Below are 15,855 nucleotides of genomic sequence, written 5' to 3'. Positions count from 1 at the left end.
CAAACATGAGAGTTAATTGTTAAAAGGAACCGGTCATGTTAAAATGCAGACTAATTTGTAGGCAGCATATCATAAAGCAGGATAAGCTGGGTGGTCCTCCTCAGGGATTGACAGCTTTCTATAGGTACACTTATACACTGATAGGACCGCCTAAATGATTACTTACCCCAGAATGAGCAGAGATTTATATAAATTACTTTAATACTAAATAAAGTTTACAATAAATTACTAATTATCCCGAAACTTTTTCACAAACAAATATAAAGTATTTAGTTCCTATTTCTGATTGGATTGTTTTTAGAATTTGACAGGCTCTTTTTAAGACCACCCACTTGACTCTAAACCCTAAATCCTTAAATGGGTAGTGCAGCATTTGAAAATTATTCACTAAATAATAGGGATGGTCCGAACCTGCCGAGGTTTGGGTTTGTACGAACCCGAACCCTGGGCAATGATTTCCGCTGTCTGCCTGCTCTGTGGAGAGGTTGGATACAGCGGGAGGACCGCCTGGAAAACTGGAATACAGCCATAGCCATCGGCAGGTTCTGACCATCCTTACTAAATAACACACATTACAAATTTATACAACTTTGTAATGTGTGTTATGTAAGTGAATGGCCCCCTTCCCCGTGTCCCCCCCCCCCCCCCCCCCCCCGCCGGAAGTGTGGTGCAGTATACTCACCAGATTACTGTCGACCCCGGCCGCCATCTTGGGTCGAACGACGTCATCTTCGGGAGGCCGGACCACTCCAGCCGTCCCTCATGCAGTCCCCTCTCTGCCGCATCATCAGCTGCTCAGCCGTGATTGGCTGAGCATAACTGTGCTCAGCCAATCGCGTCTGAGCAGCTGATGACGCGGCAGAGGGGGGACGGCATAAGGGACGGCTGGAGAGGTCCGGCCGGCCTCCCGAAGATGCCGGCTGCAAGTTTGTCTGCCATTGAGTAAACTGGGCCGGGACCCTGCTGCGAGTTTGTCTGCCATTGAGTAAACAGGGCCGGGATCTGCAGTGAGTCTCGCTGCAAATTTGCAGTGAAAAACTTGCTGCGGATCCAGCAAGTGGGTTTGTACCCTCAATGTGCAATGTCCCTTTAAGACTGCTTACTAAACTCCTAACAGCTTAAATTAGCAGAGGTTATTCAAATAAAATAATACTAAACCTTTCCCCACAATATTATCTATCAATCTGCTTAGCTCCTCCCAATCTATAAGATGATGCTAGCAGATCAAATGTCCTATAGGCAGGCTCGGACTGGCTCAATGGGAGATCGGGGAATTCATCGGTGGGCCCCTTAGCTGGAATGGGCCTCAGTTATCAGATTTCCTGCTGTCCGCATTTTAAAATTCTGTACAAAGCTTAGACAGACACTTAGGGGGACATTTATTAAGTCCGAAGTTTTTTACACCGGACTTAAAAATGTCCCCGCATCTCCGGCGCTACGGAGATTTATGTAGAGGCGGACCGCCTCTACATAAATCCTGTGCGCTCTGGTGCGCACGGCCGAAAACCTACGCCAGCTGAGGGCTGGAGTAGGTTTTCGGCGTATCCTTAAGTGAAAAAAATGCTGAATTGCGCGGACTATGAGTCCGCGCCCCCCATTCCGCACCCTCGACACCCTGACGTACCCGCCGGAAAGAGCCGATTTGCGAATTTTTTATTCGCAAAACGCCCGATTTGCGGATAAATTATTTGCAAATCGTCTCTTTCCGCCGAACAAAAAAGATACGCCACATGATACATGTCCCCCATAGTAACCTGTATATACTCACTCTGTCTCTGTAAGTGAAGCCCACTTATAGGTCCCCCTTAACTCCGCTACTTCCTGGGCCCAGATAACTGGCTGTTATAGAACTTAGTAATAGAACAAGAGTGGTTCTCAGTACTGCTATTTTTCTGCTTTATAGTGGAATTCCCCTTTAACTGTTTACAAGGCTCTATGACATAGCCACAAGGGATTTGCTGTAACTGCATGACTGGAAAAGCAGATGTCAACCATTCAATAGTCTTTTTCTTATATATATATGACCGATAACTGCGCCTCTCTCTGAAGTTCAGGGTCTCACAAGAAAATCGTCAATCTATGAGTCACCGCTTTTTCCTGCCCATGATCTGAGCCATACAATGGGAGCATCTGGGGGATGAATGACAACCAGCACTAAACACATATGGCTGCTCTACGGAAGCGGGGACAGAAAATGAGCTGAAGCTGGTGTACGAGCCTCGGTGGGAATTCAGCGGCAATGAACAAGAAGCCACCAAGGGGGGAGGAGGGGGATGCTGCTCTAATAAACGAAATACATCTGTAGCGTGTGCCCTGACATCATTGTTGGTGGACAACGAGCCGCGTTATCACATGATGTCTGCGGAGAGCTGGCTTTAGTATCAACCACAAGATAATTGCTAATCGTGGTTTTCCCATCTGCTGCAGACGCTCAGCCAGACAATGACATCACCTACAATCTGTAAAGAAGGTTGACACGGGCAAACGAAGGGAAAATTAAACCATTTGATCTGTCCATTCCCATACACTGTAGAGCTGCCAAGTCACTCCATCCCAGCATGCAAAAGAGCACCGGGTTCGTGACATTGGGTCACCTGCGGAGCGCAGCTCATTAGATGGGGAGCTGGCTTGGCAGCGAACGATACCGAGCTCAGGTGTCCAGTTTTAACATATGATCTAGCAGAAAGCAACCAAATCTTTGAGGAAGCAATAGAGAATGTAATAGCCATCGGGCTAAAACATAAGGAATCAATCTGAGGGCACTTGGAGGGGATAGACGTCAGTATAATAAAGATCCGTCAGCCATATAATACACAGAGCTTATATAAAGGGAAGTAAGAAATTGGATAAACACACTTCTAAGCTTTCGTTCCCTTTGGTTCCTATATTTACATACACATTTAGGATTTCCCCTTTAAGAGCAGCCCTATTTATATGCTATAAAATGTATACTATAGTTAATGATGTAGAAACCTGGCTTGGGATTTTAATTTATTAGCCAGAGCGCCCACTTTGTAGGATTTAGCGGTCATCTATTGCATGGTCTCTAGAGATGAGCACAACTGGAGCATGCTTGTTCGGCATTTGAATACTGGTGGCAGAAGAAGTTGGATATAAACATGGATATAGCCTATGGAGCCGCATCATAGAGGGGCAGGGATTTTCTCCCACTGGGGATGGGTCAGTCCAACTCCAGTGCTTAAGCTGGAGCCTGGGAATAGAACGGCGCCATACACGGGAATCGGGCCGCAGTTCAAAAAAAGGATCACTGCATTGGCTTCCTTGCGCCTGCGTCGTTCTATCTATGGGCAAAGCTTAAAGCGAATGTACTGATGGTACATCCACTTTAAAGTGGGTGGAGAAGAGGTACCATTGGCACCAGTTTCTTCCTTTAAACTTTTTGGATTTGCTCTAAAAAGGGAAAATTTAAACCTGTTGAAGTGTTTCAAAAGCTATGTACCCTGTCTATAAAAATTCTGAGATCCCCATCTCTACTCCAGTATTGCTGAATTAAAGCTTGGGCCAGACATGACCACCCATGAGACATTGTAAGATAGTACGCCAATGTTATCTAATACAGGGTTTTTCTGGTGGCTCTTAACGCTATCAGTTTGGTAGTCATGCTTGATATGGTCTTTAGCTGGAGGACTGTGGAGCGACTGTGAGGGCTTAAACCTTCTGGAGGACAGTGCGGTTCTTTAAACTCATGGGGATGAAGGCTAATCTTTGTATTGGATTAAGGGATCTGACCCCATTACAGCTTAAAAATTAGGTGTTCTCATTGTTTTTTATCAAGCTCAGTGGTACATTTAGTTGTGGATGTGCTTGGAATTGAATGGTCCCCAGTAAATAAAAATTTAACTGTACTACTGAATGGAGCTAAAACCAACTGCCCAACACTCTGCCTAGTATATAATGAAGGGGGCGTAGTGCTAGAAGGTGGTCCCTTAAGTATTGGTATTGGTCCATCCATAACTATAGAAGTCCCATCCAATATAGTTTCTTGCTACTATAAAGGAATACTCATAACAGAAAGTTTTTAAAAGGCCCCGAACAAACATGGAAGACAAGAAGTAACTCACCTCTCGTATCCCACACTGAGCCTCTGCTTAGGCTCCAGTCATCATCCTGGTCTTCCTACTGAAGCGAATGTCACATGACCACCACAGTCCATCAGTGGCCTGAGCCGTCATGCGCCATACTCGGGGCGTTAGCACTCAGTGATGAGAGCCATGATGTCCAAAATACAGCTCATTACCTCCGACACTGTGACGTCCACTCCAAAAGGAAGACCAAGATACCATCCGAGACTTTTTTCCCCCCTAAGGCTATGTTCACACTACGTAAAACTATGGCCGTTGTTCTCGCCGCAGAACTACGGTTGTAGTTTTGCGGGGTTGAACATAGACTATCTTCAATGGGATCCCGGCCGGAGCATACACACGTCGTATACGCTCCGGCCGGGATCTATGCGGCGCCGCAAATAACTGACAGGTCAGTTTTCTGCGGCCGGAATTTAGTGAATTCCGGCCGCAGAAAGACCTGTCAGTTCACACAGTGAAGCGAGCGGCCGGAGCTATGGGAAGCTCTGATGCGGGCGCGCGCTGATGCGCCCGCATCAGAGCTTTGCAGCCGGAAAGATCATCAAGGTACTTAAGTACCGGCCGGGATGATCCGGCCAGAGACCGGCCGTTTCGTGACCCGGCCAGGGTCGCGGAACGGCCGGATGTTCACGTAATGTGAACATAGCCTAAAGATGGATAAACCTTTTAAGTATTTGAACAGGATGGATGTTAAAAAAAAATGTCCAGGGTTACAACAATATATACAAATGCTTGTAAAATAAAATAATTATAACCCAGAGAAAACAATGGTTAAAGGAATACATAATACATGTCTGTGACTTACAGAAAAATATATATGTATATAGAAAAGGATAAAATCAAAATTGCTATTGAAGGGCTTACCTGGGGCGAAGAAACGGTATTACCTTTCCTCATTTCCATCTCGGTCTTGTCTCAGGCTGCTAACTTTGGCAACATTGTGCAGCCATTGGTCACAATGATCAGCCAATGATCACAACAAAGTACTGTACCTGCCCCACCATCCCAGCCTATCCCCTTAACACTGTGGGAAAGTTATTGGAAGACTGAGATAAAAGTTACAGTAGATGCCAGGAAGCAACGAAAGGTAATAGCTTTTTTTGCCACCCAGAAAACCTTAACCAATGTTGGTGGTTCATATCACCAGTTACCTCCTTAGTAGTGGTGGTACTTGCTCCCCCCCTTTCCTACTCATTAGACTAAATGGACCATGTGGCCATCAATCTTTTACGCTTGTATCTTCATCTTATTAATGCAATGGTCTTGTAGAGAGACCCTCATGACTTTATACACAATTTGTAAAGGAACAGAGGGTCAGTATGATCTGGGACCCCACTCTGCTTAAATCCCATGGCTGTTCGCCATTTCGAGGGCCAATATATAAAATTCATATTTTTTTGTTTGCCATATACAAAAATTTTATGCAACGACTGAGCACAAACGGTACGGTCTAAAACAGGAAAAACACGTAAAATAATTGTGGTTTCTCCAGGAATATCTTGAGGTGCCTTATTCCAGCTGTTTCCATGGCAATGGCTCTTGTTATTTAAAATCCTGTTCCAGTCCTCTCCTTCCCATGAACCACATCTTGTTTGCTGACTAACAGACTCAACAGTGCAGTAAATATAGTCAGAATTGTGTAGGAGTTGATAAGGGAAGCCTGGAATGACCTCCACTACTTCACAATGCATAATTTATATTACAGTGTCTCCCAGAAGACCGGTCCTTACTAAATCCTGCAATATCCAAGACATCTCTGGGAGATATCACTAATACAGATGGTAATGTCATTAAATGTCAGCAAATTAGAAAAAATACCCAAATATGTAGAGGACATGACCACCATGAAGAGGACAGGACCACCATGAAGAGGAGATGGCCACCATGAAGAGGACAGGACCACCATGAAGAGGAGATGGCCACCATGAAGAGGACAGGACCACCATGGAGAGGAAATGGCCACAATGAAGATAACACGGTCACATTGAAGAGGACATGGCCGCTATGAAGAAGAAATGACCATCATAAAGAGAACCGGTCTCAGAAAACGTCCGGTCTTAGTAAAAATCATCTCGGACGGTACTGCAGTACCAGCCAGATGATCTTTAGCGCCGCAGAGTTCTGATGCGGGCGCATCAGCGCATCAGAAGTCTCCATGGCACACAATGGAGTGTGCGGCCGGAGCCGCTCGCTCCATTGTGTGCACTGACAGGGTTTTCTGTGACCGCTATTCATTGAATAGCAGCCGCAGAAAACTGACATGTCAGTTTTTTGCATCAGCGCTAGGGATCCCAGGCCGGAGTGTATACCATGTATATACACTCTGGCCGGGATCCCCTCAGCCTGCAGCACAACATAAGTACCTCAGAAATCACGGCCATTGTAAAAACAGCAGTGATTACGTTGAACTTACGTTGTGTGAACATAGCCTTAAGGTCCAAAATCTGCAGGTTCTATTGATATTTATAATGTCAAAGCTCCTAAGTTAATGAGGGGCTAACCAAGTTGTTGTTGGCCATCCCATAATTGGTAGTTGGAAGATAGTACAAAGGAACAAAATGAGCGGAATCATAGAGGAAGACGTGAAAAATCAAGAGAATGGTCCGAACCCGAGCTTGCAGCACTTGATTACCGGTGGTTGAAGAAATTGGTTGTAGGCCTAAGGCCACCATTGACTATATCCATGGTTTCCAGGACTCCCTAGGGCTGCATCCAACTTTTTCAGCCTCCGGTGATCAAATGCGGGCTCGAGGTTCACTCATCATGTTAAGGCATGTGGGTTGTGTATGGCGGATAGCTGTCCAATATCTTATGTTTCATTAGCTTCAGGTTTCATGACAGAGAGGATTTTTCAACCATATTATTAAAATTATTACCTGAAAAGGCACAAATGGCAATGCCACAGGCTGCATGGAATGATTTGTACTTATGCAAAAGTCTTCTGGTCTTCCTGCTTACAATCTGTAAAAAAATAAAATAAAACTTGACATATACAGATGCTGAATGCAGTCAGATTAGTTACTATAGTAACACTACACTATCGAACATACGGATGTAGCTGAGCTGTCAGTTATTGGCACTGACGCGTTTAGAGTTAAATCACGTACACTAGATCCATCTACTCGGTAATCGCTTCAATAACCTTTAGCCCAACTACGACCTAAAAAGAAATTACACTGACCAACAAATGTTAACAGCATTGCCAGAAAGTGACAGACCAGTTTATGAATAACCAATACCAGTAACTGTTAATTGTAGTGTAGTTTACATGAACATGTAAAGGCCCTATTCCACTGAACGATTATCGGCTGTATTTGGCCGATATCAGTCGTTACGGCCGATAAACGTCCCGTGGAATAGGAGGCAACGATCAGCCGACATTGTTCATGTCGGCTGATTGTTGAAGTCGTTTGTCTTTCAACATGTTGAAAGACAAACGACTTATATAGCAGCAATCTGCTGCCGCCGCTCCGTGGAATAGGAGCAGTGGCAGCAGACTGCCGCTATATCCTATGGGCTGCCCGGACTATCAGCGATCACCTGGGCAGCCACCCCGCAGCTCCCCCAGGCCCTCCCCGGACTCACCCGCTTGCTGCAACCACGTGGAATAGTGGCAGCAGCGAGCGGGGAACAAGGAGTAAACAAGTCGGCCGTGGAATACGGCCTTAAGTCTATACATGCAAACAGTCATAGGCCACAGGTTGTGTCTACGTTTTCTAGGACTTCCTAGGGCTGCATCCAACTTCTTCAGCCACCGGTAATCAAATGGGTTCACTCATCTCTAGTCCATACAAGAAAACCCATCACAGTTTGCTCTGACATAAGTCGGAGCAAGAGACCATGTACCCACAATTAACACCAATAAACCTATTCTCCAGGCACAGCACCACCTCATATACTAACAGTGGAACCATTAAACATTGACTCCAGGAACAAGCAATATGGCTTCTCAATAAAGAACCATGTAAAATAAAAGTGTACTCACCCTTTCCGATCTACGGACCACAGCTAGCAGTGTCCGGCACATCGGCAACAGTACCAAGCTGCAATTGAAGTTGAGGACGGAGGCCGATGCTCGGCTTATACACAATCCTAACTGGACAAACACAACAAGCGTCAGGGTGAAAAGTAGAACTCAATGTTAGACATCAATAAAAATAGCATTTAAGTTCTTTTGGTAAACCAGAACATGGTGGACCGGATTATTATACTGAAGCCAATGGTTGAAATCAGACCAGTTCTGAAATATGTTGGAAAGTAACAGTAAGATGATCACAACAATCAATTTGGTTGATAAATGTTCCTACAATTGTTCAGCTTCCCTGCAGTGCCTCCACAGGTGAAACTGGGCATTACACAATTCTCATACACATCAATGTTTAGTCTAAGTATGTTCTCGCACAGTACACTGGTCAGTAGTCAGGAGTGGAATTGACGCAAACTGTAATGGAAACGTTATAACTTTTTTCTATGTTCTGGACCCACTAGTGATTTTTATAAAACTGCTGACCAAAATGAAGCCCAAAATACTGTGTGCCTGTAGCTTTGGCTACATTAACACATAATTTTTGACTATTTTTACACTATATTTGGACTTTTTTATGGCTCAAAAACTTAATTCCATATCAAAAAATGTGGTTAAAAGCTCCATGTAGGAGCAGACTTATGATGAAGCGTTTCGCGCATGCGCGCTTAATCATTGACTTGATTAAGTGCACATGCGCGAAACGCATCATCTGATGGAGCTTTTAACCACTTTTTTTTTATATGAAATAATGTTACAAGGTTTTAACAGAATATTTTTGGGGTGCTGGATCAACACGTCCTTCACAAGTCTCTCTGATCAGATCAAGGGCTGGCAACCCTGGATCCGTGCACTCCCCTCTACGAGATTGGTCCCGGACTTGCATTCTAATAGGTGAACTGACACCATGTTATATTAGAGTGTCCTTTTAATTGTGAAGTCACTAATAGAGTGCATAGGTTTTAAGCACCTGACAATCCCTCTAAATAATTAGGTAAAGCATAGTCTCTCCCTAAAATTTTTCCTAAGACGACAGCGGTAAATAGACAACAAATTACTGCGCCAGCTATCCAGTCCCACTCTTTGATATCAGCTCAGGCTCAAACAAGTCATGCTCAGGAGTTTTACATGTCTACAGTCAAGAAGAATTTGAGGAGCAATTTTTTACTTTTAAAGATTTTCTCCTACTGGAGTTTAATTATGTTTAAGAACGTGAGTTTGTCAAACTGATGCGGTGGAACGCGGGTTACTGACCCACCGCGGAGAATAAATACTGTGCGCCATTATAATGCTGATCCGGTGAATATTACACATAGTGGAGCAGAATATTATTACTGACTTGTCAACAGCTCCTCATTTCAAGAAGGAATACGAGGTTTTAAAGATGTCTCTAGTGAAATATTACTTATGTTTATTTGGCCTTTAGATCTGTCACCAGAATATTGTTTCCTAATTAAAAACAGCATATTAAAGACACAGGTCTGGTCTTAGGCCTTGTTCACACACCATTTTCAGCCTCATTTTGAGTTTTTAAAAAATTGTTGTTTTTGAGGCGCAAAAATTTAAGAAATTTTCTGCAGTTTTTTTCAGCCTTTTTACGGCTTTGAGGCAAATTTTTCCTTATTTTTTTTATGTTTTTATGGCCTTTTTTTGGGCACATCTGCAGCTATATTTTAGTCCACAGCAACACCTAGCCCAAAACCTAGGCCAAAAAAAGCACCAGACACTTGGGCTATGTTCACACTAAGTTTTTTGAGCCATTTGTATGTGAACATAGCCTTAGGGCCTTATTACACACATATATCTGACAGATTTTATCAGCCAAAGCCAGGAACAGACTATAAACAGAGAAGAGGTCGTATAGGAAAGACTGAGATTTCTCCCCTTTTCAAATCCATTCCTGGTTTTGGCTTAAAAAATCTGAACAAATTGTATTGGATAATTGACTTTAAAAAATTAAATAACACTGCAACACTGCAAGTCTCCAGTCTTCCACTACTTATCAGCTGCTGTATGTCTTGCAGGAAGTGGTGCATTCTTTCCAGTATGACACAGTGCTCTCTGCTGCCACCTCTGTCCATGTCAGGAACTGTCCAGAGCAGGAGAGGTTTTCTATGGGGATTTCCTGCTGCTCTGGACAGTTCCTGACATGGACAGAGGTGGCAGCAGAGAGAACTGTATAAGATGTCCTGTAGGACATAAAGCAGGTGATAAGAACTGAATACTTGTTTTTTTTTTAATAGAAGCAAATTACATATCAATATAACTTTCTGCACCAGTTGTTTTGAAAGAAAAAAAATGTTGCTAGAGTTCCCCTTTTAAAACAGCTGTTTTATGTCTCAAAAATTAGCACAAAAAAGAAAAAAACTGTGTGAACATACTCCAATACTATGGATATACTATGAATATCAACTTACTTTATTGTTACAGTCCTCCAAAGTGTTGCTTCTAATCTCCTCCCTATATGCACAGCAGCAGCAACAAAAGGGGGCGCTATATGAATAAATAACTTGGATGTCACAAGGTTATAAGGGGTTGGTTAAAAAAATAATAATAATTACCGCAAAATCAGAGATGAGCGAACCCGGTTCAGGTTCGAGTCCATCCGAACCCGATCGTTCGGTTATTTGATTAGCTGGGGCTGCTGAACTTGGATAAAGCTCTAAGGTTGTCTGGAAACATGGATACAGCCAATAACTATATCCATGTTTTCCACATAGCCTTAGGGCTTTATCCAACTTCAGAAGCCACCGCTAATCAAATGCCGAAAGTTCGGGTTCGCTTATCTCTAGTCAAAATTAAAAATAAATTGTGGGTCTGTCACTTTAAGTCCTTGTTTTCCAGATGACTGGTCTAAAGGAGTTAAAAGGAGGATGAAAAGATATCATAAATTTTTTTAATCTTGGGCTAAAATCACATGAATTAATTTCCTGAGGATCATACAATATTTGAGCCTCGCCGCTTCTATGGCTTCAAGATTGTTCTGAGAAAATCCATAATGTTGTTAAACAGTTCATAGAGTATTGATTTGTGGTCACATATCTGGGATTACAGGTCTCTTGGGCACATTTTTCATATTGCTATTTCAGTCGCTAGAAGTTAAATCATGATGAAAATTGTGAGCTTATTTTTTTTGATGGGCAGATGTGTTTTCAGAACCAAAGTTTTCATGTCTTCAAGGTTACTTTACACTCAGACTCTCAGAGGCAGATGGATGGTGAAGCTCTTGGGTAGTGTTAAGTGGACCTGGGACATGTCAAACTGTTCAAGTTGGCAATGTTCCCCAAACCCAAATGCTTGATATTTGACTACCGGTGGCCGAAGAAGTTGGATGCCGACCTAGGGAGTCATGAAAAACATGGATACAACCATAGGCCATTGGCTGTATCCATGTTTTCCTGGCAGCCCTAGAGCAGCAACCAACTTCTGCAGCCACCGGTAGTCAAATGTCAAGCTTTTGGGTTTGGGGAACATTGCCAACTCGAACAGTTTGAGAGGCCCACTTAACACTACTCTTGGGCCCCAGTGAATATTCTATAATAGGGCCACCATGTTCTGTTTCCAATAGGTTTTTGCCGTTACACCAAGGCCTCAGTTTGAAGCAGTGTCCTAGTACCCGAATCTCCTGGCGTAATTGACGGACACAGAGCCTGCACGTCACACTCTACATTTAATTTGAGGATGCTGTAAGTGCCAACAGTATGTGTAAAGCAGGAAAATAGGAACGTTATGATGTAAACAGAGGCCAATGCTCCTTAGGGTGCTCATCCTAGGAAGGGTAGTATCCATACAGTGTTCAGTAACATAAAGAGAAGCACGTAGGCACTCACCGTTAGGAGACTTCTTCATTATTCAAATGAACATAGAATCAAAGAGGGTGCAGTGCAGAGCAGACAGCGAAGATGCCAAATACCTAGACATGTGAGAGCCATTTCACACTCACATGCGCACCTTTTCGCTTATACCTGGAGAAGCGTGCATGTAAGCATGAAACTGCTCTCCCATGTCTAGTTGTTGTTTGGCATCTTCACTTTCTGAACTGCACTCCATTTGATTCTATGTTCATGGGAATAATAAAGAAGTCTTCTCACTGTGAAAGCCTACATGCTTCTTTTTATATTACTGCACACTGTATGCATACTGCCCTTTCTAGCACCCCGTGAATCATAGGCATCTGCTTACATCCATAACGTTCCCACTGTTTAATACAATTAGTAGTGCCAGTTAACTGTGTTTCTCATTGAACTTTGAGTATGCCTTCATGACTAAAGAAGTTGGATGCAGCCCTGAGGCTGCCTGGAAAATATGGATCCAACCACAGGCCGTGTCGGATCTTGGGCCACTGTCAGAGTTTTGGAAACATCCAGTAATGTGCCGCTCCCTCTAGACATGACCACTCAGCATAGATCCTATACTGTCTATGCTAAACAGACATTTCTGGATGTATCCAAAACATGGGAACGGGCAGCCTGAGATCCACGAGCTGCAGGGGAGCAGGACAGGTAAGTATACATTACTGACATATCCCCCGCAGCTCCAGCAGGATGCCTAAATACCAATTTATCATGGAAAATCCCTTTAAAAAAATTATGTGGATAGGAAAAACAAAACAAGAAAATAAACAGAACGAACATTTGTAAATATTGGGAGAGATTTATCAAACCTGGTGTAAAGTGAAACTGGCTCAGTTGCCCCTAGCAACCAATCAGATTCCACTTTTCATTTCTCACAGACTCTTTGGAAAATGAAAGGTGGAATCTGATTGGTTGCTAGGGGCAACTGAGCCAGTTTCACTTTACACCATGTTTGATAAATCTCCCCCATTATGTTTATAATATAAACCTGATTTCAATTCTATTCCCCTCTCTAATGATTTATCCCCTTTAATAGTTTTATAGAAAGACTGAGATCTTGGTTCCACTTAGCGGAGAGTAAAATTGCTTCATTTATTAGGCAGTGCTAAAATCCATAATGTAGTGTGGGAATAGAGTTGTCCTTACAGCGGTCTAACGCCTTACATGGCCCTCAGTTATTTCTAGTGGTATACTTTATTCCTGCAATTTATTATGAATTTTAATAGTTTCTAACAAGAGAAGTGGTTTTGTTCCTGGAATCACTTTGCATGTATATTATATTCCCTGCGTAGTGGAACTCAGCAATAGTCCAGCTGGAAATTCTCTTTCTATTCGAGATTTTTTGGTCGTTGCTGGAGACGTTCACTGTAGAAACATAGATGATTTTTGGCAGAAAAAGACCACCGGGTCCATCTAGTCTGCCCTTATTTTTAGGTGTCATTTGGAGATGGAGAATTGAATGGGTTGGCGTAAATAATAGTTGTCCAGTTTTCTGATGGACCAACATCTCCAGGGACATGCACCTTGGCCTTGCACTATAGACATAGAATCCTCAGGATGTTCCTTTAATTGTTGCAGAAGAACTGGGAATGAATCATCTAGACGTGTCGTGTGAAGAAGAACCATGTGCAGTCTGGTTCCACATCAGAACACATGCTTGTCACCTGAATGTGATGGAGTGCTCGGTTCTGGCCCTCGGGCCTGTCATTTACCAGCTATGAAAAGATGGACACCAATTGTCTATACCATATAATTGAATTTTTTTTTCACCCCGGAAGATCATATAATGTTGGCCAGACAACCAGTGATTAAGAGTAAAGTGTTTAGAAGGGGTTATCATGGTTACGAAAACCCCTTGCTTCCATGTTGTCAGATAAAGTTGAATATTATCCCGGTGTAAACCTTGGGGCCTGATAGCCAAGAAGACTGGAAACTGGAAACGCTGTTAAAGAGGCTGAGGAAAAGTCCTAAATACTTACACTACTCCAAAAAAGTTAGGGATATTTAGATTGCGGGCGAAATTTACGAAAGGCATAAAACGTTCACCCTACATTGATATATATCATGACCGTAAGGCGTTTAAGAAGAAGCATAGCATTCTCCTTGATGTCTCCAACATCATTGGTGGCCATCATTTCTGCTCGACTTTCATCAGTGAACAACACTAAGGCCCACTGGTCCCTTGTCTAGCATAGAAGGAAGACACTATTCTCTGTTGCCTTTGGTAGTGGTGTAGTGTTACAGTGTGGTCAGGTGTGTCTAGTGGTGGTGGTGTTACAGTGTGGTCAGGTGTGTCTAGTGATGGTGGTGTTACAGTGTGGTCAGGTGTGTCTAGTGGTAACGTTGCAGTGTGGTCAGGTGTGTCTAGTGGTGGTGGTGTTACAGTGTGGGCAGGTGTGTCTAGTGGTGGTGGTGTTGCAGTGTGGTACGGTGTGTCTAGTGGTGGTGTTGCAGTGAGGGCAGGTGTGTCTAGTGGTGTTACAGTGTGGGCAGGTGTGTCTAGTCAATACAGAACTGCCCTACACTGTGTGAATGCTACAGTAACAGCCCATTCTATTAGTAATCCAGTCATTGTGCCTCTGCATGTAGAACACATATCATCTTCATGGAGGACAATTCTCCAGCTCATCGAGGTCACATCATTAGGGAATGGCTGCTGGAGACTATGGGAAACCTCATATGGAGCAGCCTGCACTTTCTCCACACTTTAACCCTATAGGAAACCTATGGGATCAGCTGAGTCGCTGTAGAGGCCGAGGGCCGCCCTTCAAGAGTGAGATGCCATGCCTCGGCAGACAATAAGACAACTTGTACAGCATGAGGGCAAAGTTATGGTGATATATTCCTGGGATATACCCATCACCGGGGTTGATTTTTGTTTCAATAAATTGTTTAAAATGAGGAAATCCCCATTGCTGCTTCTACTTATATACCCCATAATATAGTATCACTGGAGCAGGAACATTTTACGGTTTCCATAAATTTCACCCCCCCCCCCCCCCCCCCCAAGCCAAATATCTCTAACTCTGTGAGTAGTATATGTCAAAGCAAGACTTTAGTTGTTCCTTATAAAAAAAGATAAGCAAATGTTTCTAACATTGTTTTCACTTTGTCATTATGGGGTACTGAGTGCAGAATGATTTAAGAAAAGGGCCGTAAAATAACAGACATGTAAAGGAAGTGAAAGGGTCTGAAGACTTTCTGACTGCATAAGAACAGAGCAAGGAAGAAAGTATCTTAATAACCAGGCAATAAGTGATAGATCAATGACCCTTTAAGTAGGCCAACCATCCTGGTGTCAACTTCTGGAGTGGTTGCCTTGGCAACTAGATGCTACGGAGAATCAGAAGAGTCGTGGCCTGAAGCAACAGAGCAATGGTGGAAACCAAGATCCAGGAGGAGCTATAAACAGGTTCCTGGGCGTGGTGCTGGAGCCAGGCAAGGTGAATTTTAAAAAAATTAAGAAAACGTTTGAACATTTTCATCCATCCAAGTAACGTGCGAAAATAAGTGTCAGTCTATAAGATTTCACATACTATAATGGAAGACCCCCCCCTGATCACCGCCACTTGCCGATGAATTGTGCTTTATCAAATAATGGTGTTTAGCCCTGCGGGGGACTGAAGAAACAACAAGCAGATCCCTGGGTGAGTACAATAAACTGGTTTGAGTCCCTTGGAGTAGACAAGTATGAATAAGATAAATCACCATGACATGAACTTCTTCTTGTGCAACCGCAATGTGACAGACGATCTCTTGGGAAAGCAGAAGACAGCAAAACAGGGGAGGGGGCTAAATGGATGGAGGATAACCTGGGGTGGGGGGAAGGAAGAAGCATCGTATTTTTCTTTACAGGGACATTATATAGTACAAT

The 15,855-nt window shown here is 43.3% G+C and overlaps 1 protein-coding gene across 2 annotated transcripts in view; it reads right to left on the bottom strand.

Annotated features, from left to right (window-relative positions):
* Positions 1 to 15,855, bottom strand: part of NOX4 (NADPH oxidase 4) — a 132,133-nt gene that overhangs the window by 104,325 nt on the left and 11,953 nt on the right. Inside the window, exons 1-3 of one of the 2 annotated variants that reach the window (XM_069971996.1) lie at positions 15,227 to 15,285; positions 8,089 to 8,199; positions 6,980 to 7,064 (exon numbers count right to left, since the gene is read on the bottom strand). In XM_069971996.1, coding sequence (XP_069828097.1) covers positions 6,980 to 7,064; positions 8,089 to 8,130 — 127 coding nt within the window. In that variant the 5' untranslated portion in view covers positions 8,131 to 8,199; positions 15,227 to 15,285. Of the gene's footprint in view, positions 1 to 6,979; positions 7,065 to 8,088; positions 8,200 to 15,226; positions 15,286 to 15,855 lie in introns of those variants that run through there. The other variant, XM_069971994.1, reaches the window with a different exon arrangement.

Source organism: Dendropsophus ebraccatus, chromosome 5 (assembly GCF_027789765.1).
Source record: "Dendropsophus ebraccatus isolate aDenEbr1 chromosome 5, aDenEbr1.pat, whole genome shotgun sequence".
Lineage (NCBI taxonomy): Eukaryota > Metazoa > Chordata > Amphibia > Anura > Hylidae > Dendropsophus > Dendropsophus ebraccatus.
Note: the sequence above shows the minus strand (reverse complement) of the source record. Positions and strands in the feature narration are given on the sequence as shown.